The 23,496-nt window shown below is 28.4% G+C and overlaps 2 protein-coding genes across 4 annotated transcripts; one reads left to right on the plus strand and one right to left on the minus strand.

Annotated features, from left to right (window-relative positions):
- The first annotated feature begins 598 nt into the window (after positions 1-598).
- LOC113856528 (protein EPIDERMAL PATTERNING FACTOR 1) lies at positions 599-1,466 on the plus strand. Of its 2 annotated transcripts, none has more exons than XM_027488373.1 (2): positions 599-751; positions 1,136-1,466. In XM_027488373.1, the coding sequence occupies exons 1-2, from the start codon at positions 658-660 to the stop codon at positions 1,420-1,422; spliced, it is 381 nt and encodes a 126-aa protein (XP_027344174.1). In that variant the 5' UTR covers positions 599-657; the 3' UTR covers positions 1,423-1,466. The 2 variants fall into 2 exon arrangements, with proteins under 2 accessions (XP_027344174.1, XP_027344175.1); XM_027488374.1 differs by having other exon boundaries at positions 1,139-1,466.
- A 4,307-nt stretch (positions 1,467-5,773) lies between these two features.
- On the minus strand, positions 5,774-9,497 carry LOC113855017. Of its 2 annotated transcripts, XM_027486436.1 has the most exons (7): positions 8,524-9,497; positions 8,218-8,426; positions 7,569-7,791; positions 6,977-7,062; positions 6,748-6,845; positions 6,676-6,677; positions 5,853-6,401 (listed from the first exon to the last, which is right to left on the minus strand). In XM_027486436.1, the coding sequence occupies exons 1-7, from the start codon at positions 8,611-8,613 to the stop codon at positions 6,195-6,197; spliced, it is 915 nt and encodes a 304-aa protein (XP_027342237.1). In that variant the 5' UTR covers positions 8,614-9,497; the 3' UTR covers positions 5,853-6,194. The 2 variants fall into 2 exon arrangements, with proteins under 2 accessions (XP_027342236.1, XP_027342237.1); XM_027486435.1 differs by lacking the exon at positions 6,676-6,677 and having other exon boundaries at positions 5,774-6,439; positions 6,754-6,845.
- Positions 9,498-23,496: the final 13,999 nt, after the last annotated feature.

A 23,496-nucleotide genomic window follows, 5' to 3' on the forward strand; every position in this document is an offset into this window, starting at 1 on the left:
AATAGCAATGATTCTATCCGTCTAAAGAAACATTTGAGTATGGACGTCTCTGAAATATGAATACGAACACAAATGTTATTAGCTATTCCCCTGTCCAAATCCTACGTATTCTCGTTGCTACCTCTAAACCCATGAATGCTTGGGAAGGGAAGGGTATTGATGGTATTCACATCAGAGCCTCGGGTACTAAATTTATTAGCCCAACTCAATGCCACATTGCCACACGAACATTAATTAAATAGTAAAATGCAATATAAAGCAAAGTGAAGTGCAAACTGAGGCTGCATTTATGCTACCAAACAATACTTGTGCTGATGAAGCAAGGCTCGACAGTACTCACGTTAAAGAAGCACTTTTAACTCTTTCGTTTTAAATTCTTACAACTTCTCATTCTTCCATGGCACAACAAATGCTCGAGCAATCCTGTGACTAAGTGTGTGCAATCTCTTTCATGTGACCTCCTCTTATCACACTCTCCCTTGCCTGTGAACTGCTTCAATTCCATTATATCTCTTTCGATACCCCTTTTCTGTTTATATATATATATATACTTCTCTTTCCTTCACCATTCACCATTCACCATTCAAGTTTATTACATATCTTAAATATATTAAGACCATCTCTGGTGCAACTCTCAGAAATTGCGAGAAAATAATAATGCGGAGGAGTTCTGTCTATGCTTCTGCATTTGTCTTTTTTCTTTATGTTCCACTTATCATCTCAGCAAGGCACATAAACCGGTCACATTCGCGTAAGTTTTCAATTCTAAATTTCAGATCACTAATATTTATTGTTATTCTCTTATTAATCCCTTTTTTATATAAAATGTTTGTATTATTTAAGTAGTTTAAGAAAACAAAAAAATCATTAATAAAAGATAAATTAGTAAGTTTTGATATTAATTTTAATAAAATAATTAGATTAATTGATCTGTGTATTTTTTTTATGGACAAAAAAATAAGAATGGGAGAACGGGAGTAGTACTATATAGTTGATATAGTCATATTTCTTTTACGTACGTAGTCATCCACGCACCTAAACTATGTATGCTCGTTTTAATTTTTCTTAGATATATAATGAAAATTGAAAAAAGGTGCTATGTGTTAAACGTGGTTGTGGTAATTTTCATGTTAAGTAGGACAAGGCCATCCAGATCTTGCACAGGAAAATACAAGGGATGGAAGCAAAATGGCAAAACAAGGCTTGCGTTGGGAAGGAAGAGCAACAAAAAAACATATACGGGGCCCCGACACACTACAAGTAGCCGGGTCCAGGTTACCCGATTGCTCACATGCGTGTGGATCATGCTCTCCATGCAGATTGGTGATGGTGAGCTTCGTTTGTGCGTCCCTTGCAGAGGCTGAGTCATGTCCAATGGCCTACAAGTGCATGTGCCACAACAAGTCCTATCCTGTTCCATAGACTATAACATAGATTTTCTGTTTAATTTCAATTTTCAAGCTTCAATTTCTGACCCGTGTAACATATACATAGTGCCCATTTTCCTGGCTTTAAAACTTACTATTTTTCTTTCCTTTATATGTTGTTCTTTTTGTGTGTGTGTGCGCGCGCGCGCTCGCCAAGTTCTATATGTTGTTCAACACATAAACATCCGTAGCTATAAACATGGCTCATGTTAGTTTTTGTCCAGTGCTTGTTTGTTGTCAAAACACGAAACATGGGATTCACGGCCTCAAACTTGTTGGGCTGTGAATTCCGCAATACATCCAGCTACAATGAAAGCCCAATGCAAAATAAGAATTTTGGTATTAGAAATTTGTAATAATGTTAGAACTTTTAAATAGATAAGTAAAATAATATTTATAACAATTAAGATTTGGTAATACATTTTTTTTAAAGTAATATTTTGTCTCTTTTTTACCACAAAATTTGTTATTGAAATACGAAAAAAATTGACAATAATAATTTGCGATATATAAATTAACATCTAATAAGAATATAAAATAAATTTTATTTTGTGTTGTTAGTGTTTAAAAAAAAATAGTTTTATAAATATTTTTTTTACTTTAATGTGTATTTTATTAGTATATTAGAACTAAAATTTTTATCAATATTCATAATAGAATATCTTTAAAAAATCATAAAATATAACTATTTAATAGTTACTATTAAAAAAATTATCTAATAATTATCTTAAAAATTTAAGAAATACAAACATTAAATTTTTTTTACTTACTTTTAATATCAAATACTATGTTCTAATGAAATTAATTATATAATAATTGATTAAAATCATAAGACGATGTAAAAATAATCTAAAATTTCATCAAATAATACTGCTGCTTGTTACTCAACATCAACATTATTATATGCACAAACCTCACGATGGCTTTCCCATTCCTCGTATCCTTAATGATTCCCCCAAAAAAAGGATTGACATCTCGTGAGAACGAGGACTGACAAACATCATGGTTGATTGGATTCATTGACCAGAAAACTAGTCTACTTTTTGGAGATGATGGTTGTATATTGTTGAGTCAGACCACTTGTAATCCTCATGGTATGGCACACACAAAGCAAGTGGAGAAAGTTTTACAATACGTGGGGCCCGCTTTGCTTGCTATATAAGAATTATGATATCACAATTTATAGCATGCTTTTAACCCTTTTTTAAAATTTTTATGGTGTTTTTTTTAAATTAAATGGATATTCTGTTTTTCTACATAAAATAATCATAATTGTTAATATTATATTAAATATATATAATAAATAGTGTAAATCAGTGATTTATATTAACGTTATTAATTTGTGACTCTTGAAAAAGTTAATTTTTTTATTTAAAAAAAAATTAAAAATGCACGATGAATTGTTAAGATCAACACTGTACCCAGTGGAATTTCCACTTAGAGGATCCTATCTTTAGCAGAAATGTTATTTACGACTATGGAAGCTATAACCACAAATTAAGGGCATTTTCTATGCCCATCGTGAAGTTTTCCAGCTAGCAAAAAACAAAGAAAGGTTGCATTAATCTGTAGGTCAATTTTATCTTTTTAAAAAACTTTAGATAACCTATGGTTTGGGAGAACAGAAAGCAAGGTTTCCCTCCTCTTCGAGACCTAAAAATGGGCACTTGAGATGGAGACAAAGGAGAATAAATTTGAGAATTCACGGTAAGATTTTAATATGAAATCTCCTCAATGTTTAAAGGGGGGAAAAACGTCCAGAAAAAATTTAGAAGCCGACATTCAACTCCTTAAATTAGAACAACAATTAGGGGGAAATCCCAACATTTATATATAATTTAACAGCTATAATATAGTTTCAACAGTTAGGTACAAAAGCATGCTTGATGGAGTCCCTAAATCCGAACTGTAGTCAAGTCCCAAAGAACAAGCACTTGAATAGACTTTTGAAATCAGCTATATACATGATTTATTTATATGTAAGTTTTGGGGAAAAAAAACTATTAACAAGTTTATTTAATAATAAAAAAAAGAAAAATACATGATCGGATAAATGATATAATAAAGAGAGAGAGAGAGAAAAAAAATTATGCAAATTAAAAGATATGCATAATACTATTCATAAAACATGGTATAAAATATATTTAAAATAATTGAAATAAATGGAGATATAAATAAAGCAATGGTTAGGGCAACTTTTTTTTTTCACATCTCTACATAAAATATAAAATAGATGAAAAGATGGGAAAATACAAGATGTGATATACAAAGTTATGGAAAGTGAAAAGAACTAGTAAATACAAAATATTCAAAAGGTTTTGTAATAATAATTTAATTTTTATAACTAGTTCAAGGTATTCAAATTTTTACTTATACTATTTAATACTGTATTTAGCCTTGAAAATAAACATATTTGATCAAAATAAACCTATTTCTTACATAAAACTATAAAACTTATTACTTATTTTCCAAAAAAATATAAAAAATATATAGTAAAAATATAATGTATTTTTTAATTAGTATTGTTTTGGCACTCATTTAGAAGATAAGAAGATTTATAGAAAAAAAAATTAGCTCCATTAATTATTATGTTTGAAGATTTAAGGGATGAATAGAAATTAATACGTAGAAGCTTATAAATTCAACTAATATAACAGAAAAGAATTTTTTTATACTGGTGTAACTTAAATAAAAAGTTGAAATTGAACAAAAGATTTTAGATTTATACTAACTAAATCAACGTGAGAAGATAATATCTAATACATCTATTATGATTTAAAAAGATTTAATCAAACATTACTTTTAATGGTTAGAGAAATTAGAAAAGCAAGATTTGAATTGCTCCGGGCATCGTTGTTTGTGGCCACCTTTACTTCTCGGCATTAAGCTGCATCACATCCAAATTTAAGAACAATTAACACCTTTTTTATTTTTTATTCTTATTTTTTTGGGGTCAACAGACCTATTTGATTGAATTAGCGATAGCGAGTTATATAAATAGACGGGGCTTGTGGCGACCATAATATCTATTATCATTCTTTTTCACTATAATCTCTCTAATTAATAAATCCACAAAACACACCCATCTTTCATAAATTAATTAATCTGATTTAATTTGTTGTAAATTCATATCCGGGTTGATTATATCATGACCGGCATCAAAAGTACAGAAGAGATGTTAACATCGAGTTAGTTCAGCTTGCAGAATGTTCAAACTTAACTTGTTTTTTTCTTATTCTTCTTCGAAGGATCCTTTGTTATACTCGGTCTCGCAAAATGTCTTTTTCTTCTTTTAAAAGAAAAAATTGATTATTCATTCCTGTGTCGTCCATGATTTTGCTATTTTTATTTTTTTTTAAAATCATGGTGGCCAAGATCAATGTATTATACTATTGTTTGTGAGTTAATGTCAATTCGTATGCTTGGAATCGCATAAAATAATATCTGAAATCTTCCATAGCGCAAGATCTTCTAGTTGTCCCTTCTCTCTTAGAACAGGTAAAATGAAAGTGAATTTGTCAATTGATTCAAGAGGTAAAATGGAGAAAAAACTGAACTCATGGTGACGCACAATGGGCCCTCTGTTTTTCCCTTTTTCTTCACGATGGCTCTCATTAAAAGCAACAGTTTAGAATGGGTATAAAATTTGAACAACTGTATGACTAACAAGCAGGTTTAGAAAGAAAGAAAAAAAAGTGATCTAAAACCATCTAAAAGACATGTAACCCATCTGATTGTGTAAGTGATTATTACTATTCCATGTAACCTCTTTATTAGAAGAGGCAAAAAAGACAATGCATTTTTTTTAAAGTTAGACATTGCTAATCATCTTGATCTAAGATATCACAGTACTTACTTGGATAAACAAAAGAAGGTGCATCTATAAGAAAAAAAAAAACTTGAATAATTAGCAAAAACTGAAAAAGTAATAGAAATGGCTATAGGTCCCTCTATTTCCTACAAGAAATAGACACAATCTTGGCGATTGAAAATTTATCAAAATCTCATTTAAATCGTTTAGAACATTTACATTAACCATTTGCTCCAGAGCATAATAGTACATATATTAGGTGAGGATATTTATTTTTATTGTTTACTTATTTGATAACCACACATATATTTACGGGTTAAGCTCAGCCACCTGTGGTGCCTGACAGCAAGAGCAATATTGAAGATGGATGAATATGGAAATAATCCAAGATACACTCCATCAAAGTGAACCAGCCGTCCATCCCTAATTGCATACCTTCTTTTTCTTTCTCTTTATTAAAGGAGTGCGCACAACAACAAAAATAATGAAATGCCATTGGTCATGAGGGATGGTTAGCCATTGCAAGCATCATTTGCCGGTGGGAATTGGTAAGATAACACGCAAAGAAAATTTGAGAAAAATGTGCAATCTACTTCCACATCATTCATCCCATCAATTAATTAACCATTATGATCAATGGCAAGTGACACACTATATAGTCTCACCTCTGTCTCTCTGACCTCCCTCACCTATCTCTTTACATACAATTACCTCTTCAAGTCAATTCACAAGTCACCCTTTTTGCTTCGAATCTAAAAGCGTTGGTCCTAAAACTCTCTCAAGTGTTAAATATCAACAACAACGTACATATCCTCATTCCTCACACTCACTCAAGGAAGGTAAAAAAAAAGTGCAATTAATGGTCCAAGAAAGTGCATAAAAACCAAACATCCGAGAAAAGGAGGATTTTTAGCTATGCAAGTGCGAACTCTTTGTAGAGTAGTGGATTGATCCTTTTAGCCATGCCTAATGCCCGTGAAGTAATTAAAGTCATGATGTTGGACCCTAAGTTGCTTCAACCATGAATCTGCCACACTTAATAGTGACAAAAGCCTTTCTTGGTCCCGACCACAATTGCCTGCAACCCACACATTCCCTCCTTGCATCTTGTAAGTTGCCAAACCAAATGCTGGCAGGGAAATGCCTTCTCCTTGCTTTTTCTTCTCGTGGCCACCCTCAATATCATCGTCAAGATCCATGCCTGCATAAATACCAAAACAAAAATTCCATCATCTCTAAAAAATTTATATCTGACAAAACTTAGATGCAGTATCAGAAGTATTCAGTGTTATTCACTAAACAAGATTGGTATCTGTGAATTAAAGAATTATTGCGATGGAACTCCAATCTTAATCAGAGAATAATACCAAAAGGAGCTATCCTATGGTACTTAAGTATTGTCCATTTGGGTCTCTCTTCAAATAAAATTTCACGGACCTCTTGCTTCCCCACCATAAATAGGGAAAGTGAGAGTACATAATCAAAGGAGTAAATCATGATATGAAATACTAGTACCTTGAAATGAAGATGAAAGCGTGTGGTAAGTGAGGAAACATGTGGAAAGGTCTTTAATTGTTCTTCCCATTGGGATATGATATATAGGGTACCTGAGAAAAAAGTATCTTAGGATGAGTTTCAAATGTATTTAAGCACTTGGACTGACTACATTTTCGGTGAGGAAATAGAAAATAAATCATGTTCAATAAGTAGCTATGGGGGATGAGACAAAATTAATTACCACGCAACGGCCATCCAACTTGCTGGTGAAAGATCTACGCTTCTTAATGACATCAACCCTGGGTATCTTTGAGCTAAACCAGTAACCTGAAAGTCAGAAACCATCCCAGCAAGTCATAAATCGAATCTTTATACTTTTATACATTACTCGTTATGCTAGTCGAATATTTTAGTTTTTTTTACAACAATCGCTAAATCCAAACAATGAAAACTACATACATCAATAAAGCTTTGGAAAAAAGAACATATGCTTGACACGCATAACAATTACATTGATAAGAAATAAAGAAAAGGGAATATGCATAATTTCCATTAACCCTTGGGCATATTCACTGGAAAAAAAACGAGTCTCTATACTAATGTTGAAAAGTCAAAAAGTTAGCATTTATCCTTAAGGGTTTTTGGAAATTACAACTATCCCTCGAGTACTTTCCCAATTTCTATGCCCAATGAATTGGTTAGGAATTGGGATCTCATTTAAGAACACAAAAAGCAGAACATAGATATAGATTAAGTGCTATTCAAGGTAACAAATAACAGAACAGAAAAGATGCTGAAATAAGATAAGGCCCCAGAAAAACAAGGCAACACACCTTATCCATGAGAGGAACTCTTCCATATGGAGTTGCTCTTTCAAAATACTGGCAATAGAGGTGACCCAATCTATCATTCAAATGCCAGAGACAGTCTTGCTCAGACCCTCCTTCTTCTGAGGAAGTTCCATCCCACCTCCATAACTTATCACACTCACTCTCATCACTGAAAGAATCACTATAGGAATCCCTTGTCTCACAGTCACCAGACTCAGTCTCTTCCCTGAAAAATACTCATCAAAATTTATGCATTAAGTTCTGTTCGACTCGCAACACCTATTCAATCCCATAGGCGAATTAAGCTACCAAAACATAATTCACAAAACCGCAAAACAAGAGAAGGCTCAACAACCCATCTTTCAAAAGCAACATCATGAAATCCGCGTGAATGTTTGACCATAAGAAACATTATCTGCCAGCAAAAATAAAAAGAAAAAAAGAATCCCCAGTGGGATTTAATTTCATTTAAATTTCAAAAATCTACTAGTCACGAGACATGTTGGGGACACCAATGAAAGCAAAAAGCTTTTAAGTTGAACTGTGTTGTTACAAGATGGAAGTCCAATTGGTCAAAAATTACAATGATCCAACTCCAACCCCCCCAACCATGTTGATACATAGAAATGCATGTGCATACATACATACATACCTGAAACTATTGCTGGTGAATATCTGAATTGCGGAGAGATAGGGCACATAGTACTGCACAAGTGTCTCCCCACTGGTCAAGGAGATGGGAACTCCTGCTCCATAAGCACTCCATTCATCATAGCAATTCCATAGATCACCCAAGGTGAAATATTCCACTGTTTCTCTTTCCCACGGATGCCACAAACGGTTCAGGTTTTTAATCTCGGACTGCACATATAAACAGACAACACAAAACATAATAAAATTATGACAACAGATTTTATGATCACAAGGAAGAAAAGAATGGACAAGGAAAAGACAAGACCTTAGGAAGAAACTGAGATTGAACCACAGGTGTGGTACTCCGTACGAAACAGTCAAGGTTAGAATGCATTGACCCTTTATTAAAAATCATGATGTTGGGAGAGAGAGAAAGAGAGAGAGATAGAGAGAAAGAGAGAGAGAGAGAGAAGGGAGGGAAGATGGAGTTGTCAGCTTCTCTCCCAACCCTGAAATCAGAGGGAACGACAAAGATGAGGAAGAAAACAAAAACAAGAGGAAAGAGAGATATTGTGGGGATTGCAATTTTTGTGAAAGAGAAAGAAAATGCAAATAATCTCCACAATGAAGGACTTCTATTTTTTGACGTTCAGACCCCGAATTTCCCGCAAAATCTCAATCCACCTCTTTATTTATCTTTCCATGTCTTTTTTTCCTTTTTTCTCTCCGTAATCTCTCTCTTTTTTTCAACCTCTTTGCCAACAATGTTGTAATTTCAACACCTTCAGAGATTCTTAGGCAAACAATGCCACACCTTTTTCTCTCTCTCTTTCAATCGCTATTAAACTAAGCCTTGAAGAAAACTCAAGCCAAGTCTCCTTTGTTCAACGTTTAAGAAACACCCTTCAACCTTAAATCTTGAGATTAAATCAAACCAGCCAAACAAGGCCACATAGTCACGTTACAAAACAAGAGAAAAGAAGGGAGAATGAAAATTTTCCTCTGGGTTTGAATGATTAAAAGGAGTTGGTGCTGAACTGAAAAAGCAACAAACTTTACCGGGAAAGTGGCACAAAAACTGAACAAAACAAATGAGGGTGGGACAAGGTCAGAAAGTGAATGTATCAGAAATATCCAAACAGAACAAAAGAAGAACTCAATGGTTTCCAGAAGCTGCGAAATCTGATGAAGTGATAACTGAGTGGCGCAGAGGAGATAGATTGATAGATGGAGCTTATGGATTGGATACACAGCAATAATTAAAGCATCAGAATACAAAATTTATATCATTTATGAGATTCATCTCTCTCTCCCAATAGTATCAGTCTATGAAACACTTTATACACAATACGTATAATATATAATATGTTTTCTTCTTTGTTTTTTCTTTATTTTTAAGTTTTATGATTTTTTTATGGAACAAGGTTTGTTACCATTCCCCAACCCCGTAGCTATCATCTTTGAAACTTCGTTGGTTTCGTTCATAGTTTTAAATTTAACAGCTAATATTCTTCGTCAGAGAAACAAAGCGGGTTTATATTTACATATAAAAAATCAAAATACAACAGATTCTTTTTTATTATTATTCTTTTGGGGTTAAAGGGGAGAAGTATGACCACAAAAAAAAAAAAGAGAGAGGAAAAAGTATAAATGGGGAAAGAGAAAACAAGAAATGGTATAAGAATTGACTACTCTTTGTTTTACTAAATATTGTACATAATTATGCGTGTGCCATACATAAACTTAAAGTGTTTTAGATTAAACAACTGAATTAAAAAAAATCTTGAAAACTGCCAAGCTTAAGGTTCTCTCTTCTTTTCTATTTTTTTGAAGGTTTATAATTAAAACTGATTACGTTTCGGGTTTTAATGTAAGTTAAAGTAACACTCTTTCTTCGTCCGTTAACTTTGATGAAAGTATTATGTGACTCCCAAGTAAGTTCTGAAAACTGCTTTACTGTTCTCTTAATGCGTAATAAAATTTTATGGTAATAATAATAATAATATACACAAATGTTAAAAATACACCAATTTAACTGTTAAGGGGAAATTTGTTTTTAAAAAATGTTTTAAATTATAAAAATATCATATTATTTTTATTTTCTAATTTGTTTTTAAAAAATTACATAAGAAAACGTTAAAATAATTTAAAAAATATTTTCACTATTTTGTATATGAACTTTTAAAAATAAAAAAAAAGACATTTTTATAATAAAAAATAATTTTTTTAATTTTCAAAGTAAACAAAATTTGTTTTCAATAATTCATGGTTTCTCATGCTTATTGCTCTCGGTAAAAGCCTGATTTCAGTAAGTTTTGCACATCTTTGAGGATTAGACTAATTGTCTCATATTGGCGTTAACTTTATTTAATTATAAGACATGTTTTAATTTATTTGGGTTTCAACAATGATGACAATCTTCATAATTAATTTTACAAAAAGGGAAGCATTGATTATTTGACAGCGAAATGCTTATATGAAATCATGCAACTAATCTCTCTTATCCATTTTGTTCGTTAGCATAAAAAATTTGTTTTGAGCAAAAGAGAAGGAACACTAATAAGGATAGTAGTTTCTTTTTTTGCCTCTAATTTGTATTGTACCTCAACAGAGTAGATAAAAAGCGAGAAAGGCAAGGATGTTGGGGAAACCGCGTGAACGTAATTAAGTGCGAGTATACATACCATAACTTATACTAACACCATATAATATAATAATACCGTTATTTTGTGGTGTAACCATAAAGCCAAGCAAAAACTTACCCATGACGTGGTGTTAGAGAGGCAAATGAAAAAGGGTACACTATACAATACAAGAAAGCAAAGCCTCAGTTTTGACAGTGTTCTAAACTACCCAAACGAAACGAAGTGCTTAATTCATTCTTATTCAACACTGGATTAGCCACCACGGCATGGCATTGGCAGAGATATAGCACAATTGTTACATTTCACTTTTTTTTTCACATAAATTTTCATCTTTCTGTTTTTTTATCTTTTTATTCTTTTAATATGATGTCATTATTCATGTCTTTTTTTTTTCTTATTATAACTCTCTTCCTTTTCACCCAAGCTACATCGAATGTATTGGTGTGAAGGTAGCACTTAGAAATCGGAAAACTGTTCAAACAAAACAAATGAAATGAGATTATTACATACCAACGCCACATTCACATTGTGATTTCGGTGTGTATTATTGCACTGAGTTTGTAGTTTTGTAACTGCAACTCCAACTTTTAATTTCAAGGGAATAAAAAAACACAAAGTTGGAAAAGGAAAGAAAATGTCGTAACTTAAAGGTGATGAATTTTTTGCTGTGGACCCTTATATTTTGTTTGAGCAATCACTCCTTGATTTTCTGTCTGATTTTGGCTGAAATTTTGTTACAATTCACATGTTATCTTAAGTGTTTCTATCCTTAACAAAGAATTTGACCCCAACAGGAATTCCAAGGCCAAAGAGTGTCTTTATGGTGTGAATTGTCATAGATATCATAGATAAGTTTTGACTGAACATTTTAATAAATAGTTAAATAGAAAAAATGTGGTGTAAACATAATTTTTAATTTGAAAATTTTAATTTTTAAATTTATTTTAATATAATTTATTAAAAAAACTAAATTATGTATTGACTCTACGATAAATTAAGATAACTAGACATAATAATTCAAAAAGCTGTTTGGAAGAACCGAAAATTTTTTAAATTACAAAAGTTTTATTTTTGCTCAAAAAGAATGAAAGGAAAGAAAATATCATAAAATTGCTCGAAATATATATTACCTTAATTAAGGTTCATTTTAGATTTTTTTTTTGTTTTGAAAGATAAATTGGAATTGACATTTGCTTCTTTTTTTTTTTTTTGAAAAATATGATGTTGAACTAATAGATTTTATGGCCTTGATTTTGAGTTGAAATTGGTATTTTGATGATTTTTTTTTCATATCATATCATGGTCATAATAAGATTTTAATTAAAAGTGACTTTTCAACAAGTTTCATGAATAAATTATAATAAAGAAAAAAATTCAGTTAAAAAGAATGTGACATTTCAAAATATTTTTTTACAAATTGGTATGGATAGTTTTTATAGGTTGAAAGTTGTAAAGTGTTAAAATAGATTATCAAATTTATGGAAAAATTATTTTTGATAGATGTGTTAATTTGGCCTCAAGTTCATAAGCTTCCTCACACAATTCATTCTACATGCACTTCCAGTTTTTTTAAGTCTCATACATATTGGACTTATTCTAACCCTAATCCCTAATACATAAACAAAATATGAGTTAAGATTAGAGTCGAAAGTGAGTTGGCCTACACTTTTATAAAATAAAAAATTATTACTCTCTTATCATGTTATATCTTTATTTAATTTTTATATCGTATCATATTTAACAAACGAATTGTAAACAGTTAATTAAAAGTTTAGGAGACCTACAAAATAAGTTGTTAGCACCGTACTGATAGTGAAAAACATTCAAATATATTGTATAAAGTTCAAACAATGTTTAAATCCCTATCTCTTTTTCCATTATTCCTACATATAGAGGCAACGCTGATTTTGGAAATTTCTTATTAACTTGACTGTAATTATGTTTAAACAAATATTAATTTCACGTGAGAACTCCCCTCGCTAGTTAAAAAATAACATAAGAACTCATTTCTTATGAATTCAAATAATTTGTACCGTTAAACGGTATTAAAATAATAACATGTTTTAATAAGAATAATGATTCTTATACTACTAAAAAAGCCTAAAATTTGTTATTTACATTTAAAAAATATATAAACAAAGTAAAAAATAAAGAATATATATATATAACATCACGTATAACATTAGTTTTTAATTGTTTATAATCTTACGATGGAACTCTTTTGACAGTGCATATTGTTGCTTCTTGCGGCGTCTTGTTACAGTGATTAGTGAACGAAACACCTTAACAATCGTGCGCATGTAAAACAATTAATTACTCATCGATAAAATTTGAGGAAGACGCCCACATATGCTCATCTTAGTTCGTGCTAATGTAAATGATGTTTTATCTATGTTTTGCCAAATTATTATGGACCATTAAAGTTTAATTTGAGTGAATTTCTGGATAAATTTTTATAAAAAAATTAATATAAAAATAAATATTTTTTTATAAATTAAATGTAAGTTATCTCTTCAAATTTAAATAATAAATAAATGATAGAATATTTTAAAATTTCTTAAAAAATAGAAAAATATAAATTATTTTTAACTTATAAAAAAATTATTATTTTTCTATAAAAATTTTCGAACCTAAATTATATTATGCCTTCGAAGATCTAAAAAGCTTAGCAGCATTTATCTTTCAACAAGAGAGGGAGATGATGGTTGCATTTAATTTTAAATTGATTTCTATCATGTTTGTGCAATTTTATATTTGTATAAGTTACCCATTAACTATACGTTTTTCTGTTAGGTTATTTGAGTGATATACAGGACAAAACAACAATCTCAAGAAGAGAGAAGCAAAAATACAAAAGAAAATGAAAGAGAAAACTGAGTGTAATATTCTGCCCCATAATCTTATCATTCTTCTTAAAATGAGTTAATTTATCTATTAAATTATCTTCTATTATATATGAGAAATTATTTTCTTATACTAGTGTAAGTCTAAAAATTCTTACATTTAATCTGAGTCTTTCATTTAACTTAAATCTAATAGTCAGTGAAGTAATAAATTATAACCCGTTAGATTTAAGTTAAATGAAATGTTCAGATTAAGTGTAAGAGTTTTTATATTTACACTGGTATAAGAAAATCCTATCCCATTATATATATATATATATATATATATATATATATATATATATATATATATGTGTGTGTATTAAATTTTATATAATTTAGATATTTATAGGTATATTAATCAAAACTTAATATTTATTTATATTTTAAAAACATATTAAGTAATATAATAAAGTACTTAATAAGTTGATTTTATATAAAATTAGTTTATTTGATAATAATTTTATAAAGTATATTACTTTTATATTTAATATAAGTGTTTAAATTTAATAATTAGTTTGATACTTGTAAAGTGAGAAACCTAGTTTGAAATTGGTTAGTGGTAATTGGATGATATTATTGACGTTGATATTGTGAATGTTGAGTTTACATGACGAAGATGATTAATTTAAATGAGGGTTGGAAGGACAAGACTAGAAACGTGGTGAAGATGGCCTACAATACAACGAATGCCCTCTCATGCATCCATGGCATTCACTGCTGGCAATAGAACGAAGCTAGCTATGATCCTTTGCCTGTTTATATATATGGTCGACATAAAAAGGCCCGAATGATATTGACAAATCAAATTCAGTTCTACCATGTGCTCCAAAATGGAAAAATGATACCTTATACACCACAAAATCAATCATTTCTTCCATATTTTCTGTATATATTTAAATATTTCTAAAAAATTAGTTTTAAGTCAATTCAATGAGTATATATATATACAAAGAAAGGAACTTCTTATACCAGTATACGTTTAAAAACTCTTACACTTAATCTGAACTTTTCATTTAATTTACATCTAATGATAAGTGTAATAATAAATTATAACCTGTTATATATAAACTAAATAAAAAGTTCATATTTGATATAAGAATTTTTAAAATATCAGTGTAAGAAGATCTTATTCCATATATATAACTTAATTAAATTTTTATTTTTTGATATTTTAACTTGATTTTTTACTTAATTAAACCTTATTTAATAAAATAAAGTATTACTTTATTAGTTTTACTTTACTTTTAATCCACACTTGTCTTTCTTTTCTTTTTTTTTCCCTCAATGTATTTTTTTATCACTTTCACGATCTTTATTTATTATATTTTTTTAGACTAAGTTAAAAAAGTTATACTCTTCACTTTTTGAATTTATTTTAAAAAATTTTATATTTTAAAATATTTTTTCATCATTAAAATTTATTTGCATGGTGAAATATTCCTTAATAGTATATAATTTGATGTCTTAGGCTATTAATTATATTATATTTTCTTATAAAAATTATATCGTTCTTAAAAATTTATATCAACGATATATTTTAATTGGTTAATAGTATAAATTTTTTTATTAACACTGTACTAAAATTAAACTCAATTACTTATTATGTATGAAATTACTTTTATGTATCTTAATAAATTTACTTTATTTGATTAATTTTTGTTTATATTTTTCTACAAATTTATTAAAACGTAGGCTAATTATTTTTAAATTAAGGGAATTATATAATGTTGATAAAAATAAATAATTAATTAAGATGTTAAATTTAAATTAATTTATTATTTTATTTTAAATAATATTAAAAATATTTATAAGAAATCTCCACTCTTTTTTTTTTAATTCAAAGCTTATTTCCTAAACATAAATTAACGGAAAGGGAGAAGATGACGAGCTTGTAGAGTAAGAAAGGCCAAGTTTGGATACGTACAAAGCATGACGCTCGTTTGAAAGGATGGATATTATGAGATTGTTTGGATAAAGTGATTTTGAGGGAAAAAAATATTTTTTTCTAATTTTTCTTTGCAAGTTTTGTTTTTTCATGAATGAATAAAAAGGATAGGTGCTCACAATTTTTTATTTTATTTTCTCCTTTCATCCGTGAAATAAACTGTATAAAGAGGAGATGAAATTTATTTTATTTTAATATTAAACAAATTTTAAAATAATATAAAATTGAAAAATCTAAACAAAAGTATTAAGAGAAATGTTATATTAAAATATTTGATTTTTTATTAAAATAATATCTTATTATGATAACAATATTTCTCATACAGTTTATTTATTTATTTATTTCACTCAATTAAACAAGTAAACACAATTTTTTACTTCTTTCTCTTTTATATTTACTCATTTAAATAACATATATTTTTTACTCTAATTTTACTTTTATTTTATTCCATCGTCCAAACGAAGTGTATATAGTCTTGCATTCGTGTTGGCATGTAAATTTAAAGAATTAATTATATTTTTTTCTCCTAATTAAAGTTAAATGTGATTTTGGTTTATTATGTATAGGCGAGATAAACTTATGTTATTTGGCTTCTGAGTGGAAATAAATTAGAATATTAAAACAAGTAGTACCCACACAAGACAAGGGATTGATAATCTGCAGAAGCAAAAAAGCCAATCAGCCATAAACAGCAGATAAATACCTTAACCATATCTTACCTTAGGAAAAGAATGAAAGATTTTTTACAATAATTTTTAAAAAGTGTTGAAATGAGGATGAAATGGAATATGAATTTCTTAAAAATTCGGATACCCTGATATAAAAGGAATATAAATAAATTAATAAAGATTTCATTTCACTAACTTAACTTTTAATATTGGTTTTTTTTTGGCATATTCTTAAAAAATTATAATTTAATTTGAAAATTAAAAATTAACTAAATTATATTATTTTAACAAAGTAAGATCTTCTCGTATTAATATAGGTCTAAAAATTCTTACACTCGATCTAAATTTTTTATTTAACTTAAATATAATTGGGTCACAGAAATAGTTAGATGTAAGTTAAATAAAAGGTTTAGATCAAGTATAAAATTTTTTAGATTTACACTAATGTAAGAAGATTTTATGATGAGTCATGATCGAAAAAATTTATTTAAAATTTTTAATACATCTCTAATAAACCTAAGAAAATTTTATCTAAAAATGAAATACTCAATAAAATTATTTTCTCTCACAATTTATTATGTGTATTTTTTTAATATTAAAATTGTATAAAGATATTTATCAATTGGATTCTTTTTTATATATATAATGATTTTATTTTTGTTTATTTATTAATAAATTTATTTTAAAATATAGAGATAAGGGTTGATACTTAACTTTTTTTTTTATTTTATATAAACTTTCATATTTTTCATAACTCTATATTTTCATACTTATAAAATTTTTATTATTATTTTATTACATAAAGATTTACTTATTTTCAAATGTATTTATTTGTATAAAATTCATAATTTTTAATATATTATTTTTGTTTTTTAAAATAAATTATATTTAAAATTATTGTAGTTTTATTAAATTTTTATATGTACTATTTATAATTATAGAATTAATTTAAAATATTAATATTTTAAATTATTTTATTTTATATATATATATATATATATATATATATATATATATAAAATAAAATACCTTGCATGGGTTACTACTTACTAGTAATGTGAAAGAAGAAGTAAAACCAAATGAAGGGTGTGGGATTCAGTAAGCACGCAATAATGCTAAGTGGGCCTGACAAAACGGGGAGCAAATGTGTTACATGCAACTGTGGTGTCATTTTTTAATTTTTAATTGTAGGTTTTCCACGTTTTAAAGGAAAAAAAATATATAGTTGACATAAAAAAAAAAGGGAAAAAATGTATAATTAAATAACATAGGCTAAAAAGCAAAAGTCTTTCCCCCTTCAAAGTCAAAGATATATCCCTCAATAAAAGTAGCAAATAATAATCATAACACACTTGTAGTCAATTTTTACTATCTACATATTTTATATATTATTTTCTGTATACTTATATTCCAATTATGTCACCTCATGTAAATGTTTGGTTAGGGTGATAGGCAACGCGATTCTTGAGATAGTAGCATATCGATCAAGAGCCTGTTTGTAACATAACAAAAATTGAATTTTCATTTTACACAATTAAAATTATACGTTAATCACTGAATTATCAACAAATTAAAACGGTCAAACTACAAATTTTAGTATGATGTCATAATCAGATCTTAGAAAAATGAATGGCTCAATTTTTTTATTAAAAAAATCAAATCAATATATTACAAATAAATATTTAGCAATAAAAAAAGCTAAAAAAAAGACAGAAATTCAAACAACAAAAAAAATACATAACTTGAAATAAAAATCTAAATTTAGAGTACAAGCACGTGTCATAAAAAATTTAAAATATAAATCACAACTAAATCAAAGTTAATTGAATTAAAAAAATATATTAAGATGATAAAATCTTATATTCAAAATTTAGTAACTCTGAAATAATTAAAATATTTAAGACGTATAAATTACTGAAACTTAAAATCTCTGTCTAAGTTCTTAATTGTTCTTAAACTTAAAATTTGAATACAGAATTAGAACTCAAATTTAAAATGAAAAAAATAAAAATCAGACATTAAGAAAAACAAACGAAAATACTTTCTTAGGTAAATTTTTATCATTATTATTGAGTGTATTTTGATTTTAGTTGAAATTAAATTACAATCGTCTAGAATAATTTAAAAACATTTTAAGTGTTAAGAGTTTAATAAAAAGAATTCACTAAAGAAAGTAATAAATTTGGCAAAAGTACGGTAGGTTTTTCTTTTTTCTTTTAGTTTAATGCAAATTTGCAAAATGATGTGAATCTAGATACATTCTTGATAAATTAATGTTAGGAGAAAAGTATACTTGTTAATTATATTTATTTTTTAAAAAATATATAAAAAATAACATTAAATTTTAAGTTTGTTTTCAAATGTCAAAAAAATAAAATTTTATTAAAATTATATATTTATTATATTAAAATGTAATATACCTTGAAATCAGTTATTTAATTTATCAAAATCATTAAAAAAGAAATATTTTTTTATTATTTGCTTTCTTTTTAAAGTAATGTTTCCTCCGTCGTCATCCAATAAGAATCCCTAACCTTTTCAAAAGGATAGCTACTCTCTTCAATCTTATTCTCCAGCCCTTCTCATGGTTCATTCATTTTCTTCAACCCACAAAAAACTATAATCTCCTTTAGCAAATCTTGTTCTTCTACGGTCCTCCATTTCTGCCATCGGAATCATCCTCCAAACTAGCGAATCGTGTTAGTACGTAGTAGGCAATCTCTGACAACTGTGACTCTATTGGATAATTTCGACCTAAGTATGTACAATTTTTACACATTCAGGATACTCACTGTTCCTACCTCATGAAACTTTGTGATTGGTCATTTTTGGGATAATTGAATAACAAATAGGAGCCTAATTAGTTGTAGATGGATGAGGAATGATTATGAAATGGATATAGAGCATTACATGCATCAAGCACCCTTTGTCCGATTGCATCAAATATATTTAAACAAGGGTTATAATGCTCCCACGTACTTATATGACATGTTGCATCAGATAACCATTAAATGAAGATCAGGCTATCGTTTGGAAGTCAAGCTCCAAAAGTTAAGTGCCAATATTAGTAGTGGGGATGACTTGCAAACACTCACTATATATATGGACGAAAATATATTATTAATTGCTTAGGTAAGATGAGCAAATATATAGTTAGATGTCAATGTTAAATGCATTAAAAATACTGATACGCTAATGTAGCGAACAAACTGTGGTGGAATATTCTGGCAAAGAAACATAATTATCCCATTTTTTTAAGAATATGGTGACCTGAAGTTTATCTGCAATATTGTGTTTATATTCAAATCATTGGATGAAGCCCCAACCCAGCTAGTTTGCCTGAGATGAAGGTTGATTACAATATGGATTACATAAATATCCAGAACCATTTTCCCTAAACTGTGCAATATCATGATAAGTTATATATAATAAATTTTTATTAAAAAAAACATAATATTACATGAATTAGAAAAATCATATTAAAAAAATATGACTTATATATATATATATATCTTTAAAATATGTTAAATTCTGATTTTAATTTTAAAAAATTAATTTTTCTTTCATTTTATTTTTTCTTAAATTATTAGTTTTAAGTCATCTTACTAGTGTGACTTTACAAATAATTGACACGTGACACAATAAAACGTACAATATTCAAGTTAGTCACATCATCATTAATTAAGAGGTAAAAATTAATAATTTTTATAAATATAGAAACTAAAATTTAGTAAATTTTGAAGAATAAAAAACATTTAATTCTAAAGAGATTTTTAAGGGATTCATGGCAAATGGTTTAAGAAAGTAAGCAGTTAGTTATCTAATAAATTTTTGGAAGACAAAATATATCGATTAACAGGTAAATGTTTAGTAAAGATTGATTTAATATATGCAAAACTTATCTGAACTTGGGAAGCACGTTTTATGGATAAAAATTTCAAAATGGACGCAATCAAGGGAATGGGTCGTACTGCATATTGATTGGGGAAGATGGAATTTTATAAGCCGGCTGTCCCGTTAATTTGGTCAAGCTTTCACTTTTGGTTAGATCTGCTTTAGATGTGTGTTAGGTAATTTATTATGGGACTCACTCAATATCATAAACGTGTTGCCCTGCTCCTCCTTCCCCTTACCCCCCCTACCTAATGTTAAAATTATAATCTTACTTCTAATTATTAATTTTAGTGTCGAGTGTGCAGCTATATCCCAAGCTCTGATTCATGATTCACACTTCAACAACACTCTGTTTGGGCCATGTATTAAAGATGTGTTAAATTGTTGATTTTTATAGTTATTCTTTAAGTAGATCACAATTCTCACATGATCATAGGAGACATTTAAAAATCGAAGCTTAGGTCTTTCTGACAAGGCCACGATGTCTGTTAGTAGATAAGTCAGCGAAAATTGATATATCTTCATAAATTTGCACCTGCCCATGGTGTTGGACTTGGCAGGGAATTGGATCGAGCATAAATCTAGTTCGTACATAGTACTAATGTTTCACTATAAATTAAGTGTGTCCATGTTCTTCGGCGGTAATTCGGTAGCATGGTTTTATAATCTTAGTATAACGTAACATCTCACCCATTGAAAAGGGCCAAAAAATTATTAACATTTCAGGCCAACACTTTATTTTCTTTTGACTTTCCAATCTCCAAACATTTCGGTTTGATAGAACTAGTTGAAATATATAAAGTCTCATCTTTTTATCATAGCTTTAATATTTTCTTTCTTTATTCCCCACTGCTGAAAAATCTATTCCAAAGGTCAAAGTCAAACTCGATTGTTTTAAACAGTCCAAGAGTTTCTAAATCCAAACCATATCAATAAAAACTGAAATTGTATTTGGACCTAATTTTTTGCACAATGCTTTTGATACTCCAAAAAGTGGTTCTCCAGAGCTGTCATCAACAACGATTATTGCAAATGTTGAAACTTAATTATTAATAGGTTTCTTTTTAAGTCTTTTTATGTCGTCTATAGGCTTGGTATTTAAGGTTCTAATCACTCAAAGTTCCTTAAAAAGTTTCATATTCACGATAAAATTCACTTATAATTTAATTTTTTATATATATTAAATTGTGATAATTTTTATTTAAATTATCAATATCTAATTTACCCATGTTATCTTGGCGAGGATTTTAATATTGCCTTGAATTTTTTTCTAAAATAAGTATTAAAAAGTACTAGGAAAAAAAATACCCTACCATAAGGATTGGATTATGTTAAACGATAAACTAAATTCTTTTCTGAAACGCGTGCATTACTTATTTATCAATACATGTAACTATTGTCATCACTAAAAGAATTTTTTCAAAATTAAAGTTATTTTAATCCTATTAAAATCAATTATGCTGTAAGATAAATTGAATCTATCAGTCATATTATGTATCGAGAGTAAAATGTTTAAGTTATTTGATGATAAATAATTTTATATCTTGAAAAATATAAAAAAATAATAAGAATACAGTAAAAATAATGAATCATATTAGATTAAAGTTTAAACGTAAAATTTTCTTATGGACCTAAAATTTCTAAACATGACTTATTTTCTAGTCAAATTAGAACTTAAAATTGGAAGAATGCAAACAGGAATTAACTTAACTAGCAAGTGTACAACAATTTATAAGTTTTCTCCTGACTAAATCGATCAAACACTAGCCTTTAACTTTCACTTATCTGTACATTTTAGCCTATATAACTTTTATTTTTTACTTTGTTGATCACTTTCTTTTTCACATCTCACTTATAATTTTTCTTTGCCAGTTTTTATCTCTTTATTGTTTATTCCATCATCTTCTTGACAAACTATATTAAATTCACTACAAGAATTCTCTCTGAATAGTTCAAAAACTTATAACTAAGAAATAAATATTTATTTTTTAAAATGCTTACTTATCAACGAGAGATCATTGTTTGTAATTAACTAATTCATTAGTTTAATGATTTAGTTGACATTGTCACAAGTATAAACACAAACAATTAAAAGAATATGACATCGAATACATGCTTGATTCAGGTTGTTTTTGAAAATTAATACTCGACTTTTTTTTATCAAATTAAGAATTTTAAATATGATTCATTTTCAAACATACACTATATTTATGATAATTTATTATCTTATTTGAAAATTATTCATAAAAAAGTACCCCTTATTTTCTTTTACTCCTACTCCCACTCTCAAACAAAAATATGTAAAATCACTCGTTTTGAAAACTAGTGCAATTGATTGTCAAGACCACATTTGATGGAATAACCCACCTGGCTTGATTCAATTGTACTTAGTAAATTATGCTGGTTTTCTTATTATAAGAAAGCACTCGTTATGTAGACACTAGTGGTTTTGTCATTAGAGTGGCCTAACACGTAGCTAACAAGTTGAGTATGGAGTTTGGATCCAACGTGTAGCCATGGACTTGCTGTCTTGTGACTTCGAAAACAACGTAACCTTAATTACGGGTGCGACAATGGGCTGGGTTGTGCAGCCGTATAAGCAAGTACCTCACTTTTGCGTTAGCACAACGCTGTTATGGGTCGTATTGGTTTTTATTTCACGGGTATGGGTCTTATAGTTTAGTTAGCGTATATCATGGAACACCTGATTAGTAATTAATGATATGTTTAAAGGCAGATAAAAAAAAAAGGGATAGAATGACGCTCTTTAAGACTTTAAGTTAATTAGAAAAAATTATCTAGTTTAAATTTTAGTAATTCATCTTTAACTTGAATTCAAATATTGGGTAACTGAACTTTCTGTACTTGACTATGTTGAGTAATGTAATTTAAGTCCTCATGGGGAAATCTTGTATACGGAGTCAATTTGAACAATGATGTGTCATTAATCAAAATCATAGTTGAAACGCTATCTTGCATTTTAATTTTAAAAATGACAATAAAAAGTAGGATTTGGGTACCACCAGTCAATGGTGGAATGGTTGATGTCGTATCCTGATTCAACAGTATAAAAAAATGAATTTTTGTTTTAAAGGAATTGGATCATCTACCGACTAAAGACTCAATCCAATAATTTGTATTTAATGAATTTACATTTACAATTTAGATTGAACATTTTATTAAAAACACTAGCCAATTTAAATCCATAAAAAAAAAAACTATGGTGTGTAGTCAGAAAAAAGGGCCACACAAGTTTCTTTC

Source organism: Abrus precatorius, unplaced genomic scaffold, assembly GCF_003935025.1.
Source record: "Abrus precatorius isolate BTA unplaced genomic scaffold, Abrus_2018 Scaffold11, whole genome shotgun sequence".
Classification (NCBI taxonomy): domain Eukaryota; kingdom Viridiplantae; phylum Streptophyta; class Magnoliopsida; order Fabales; family Fabaceae; genus Abrus; species Abrus precatorius.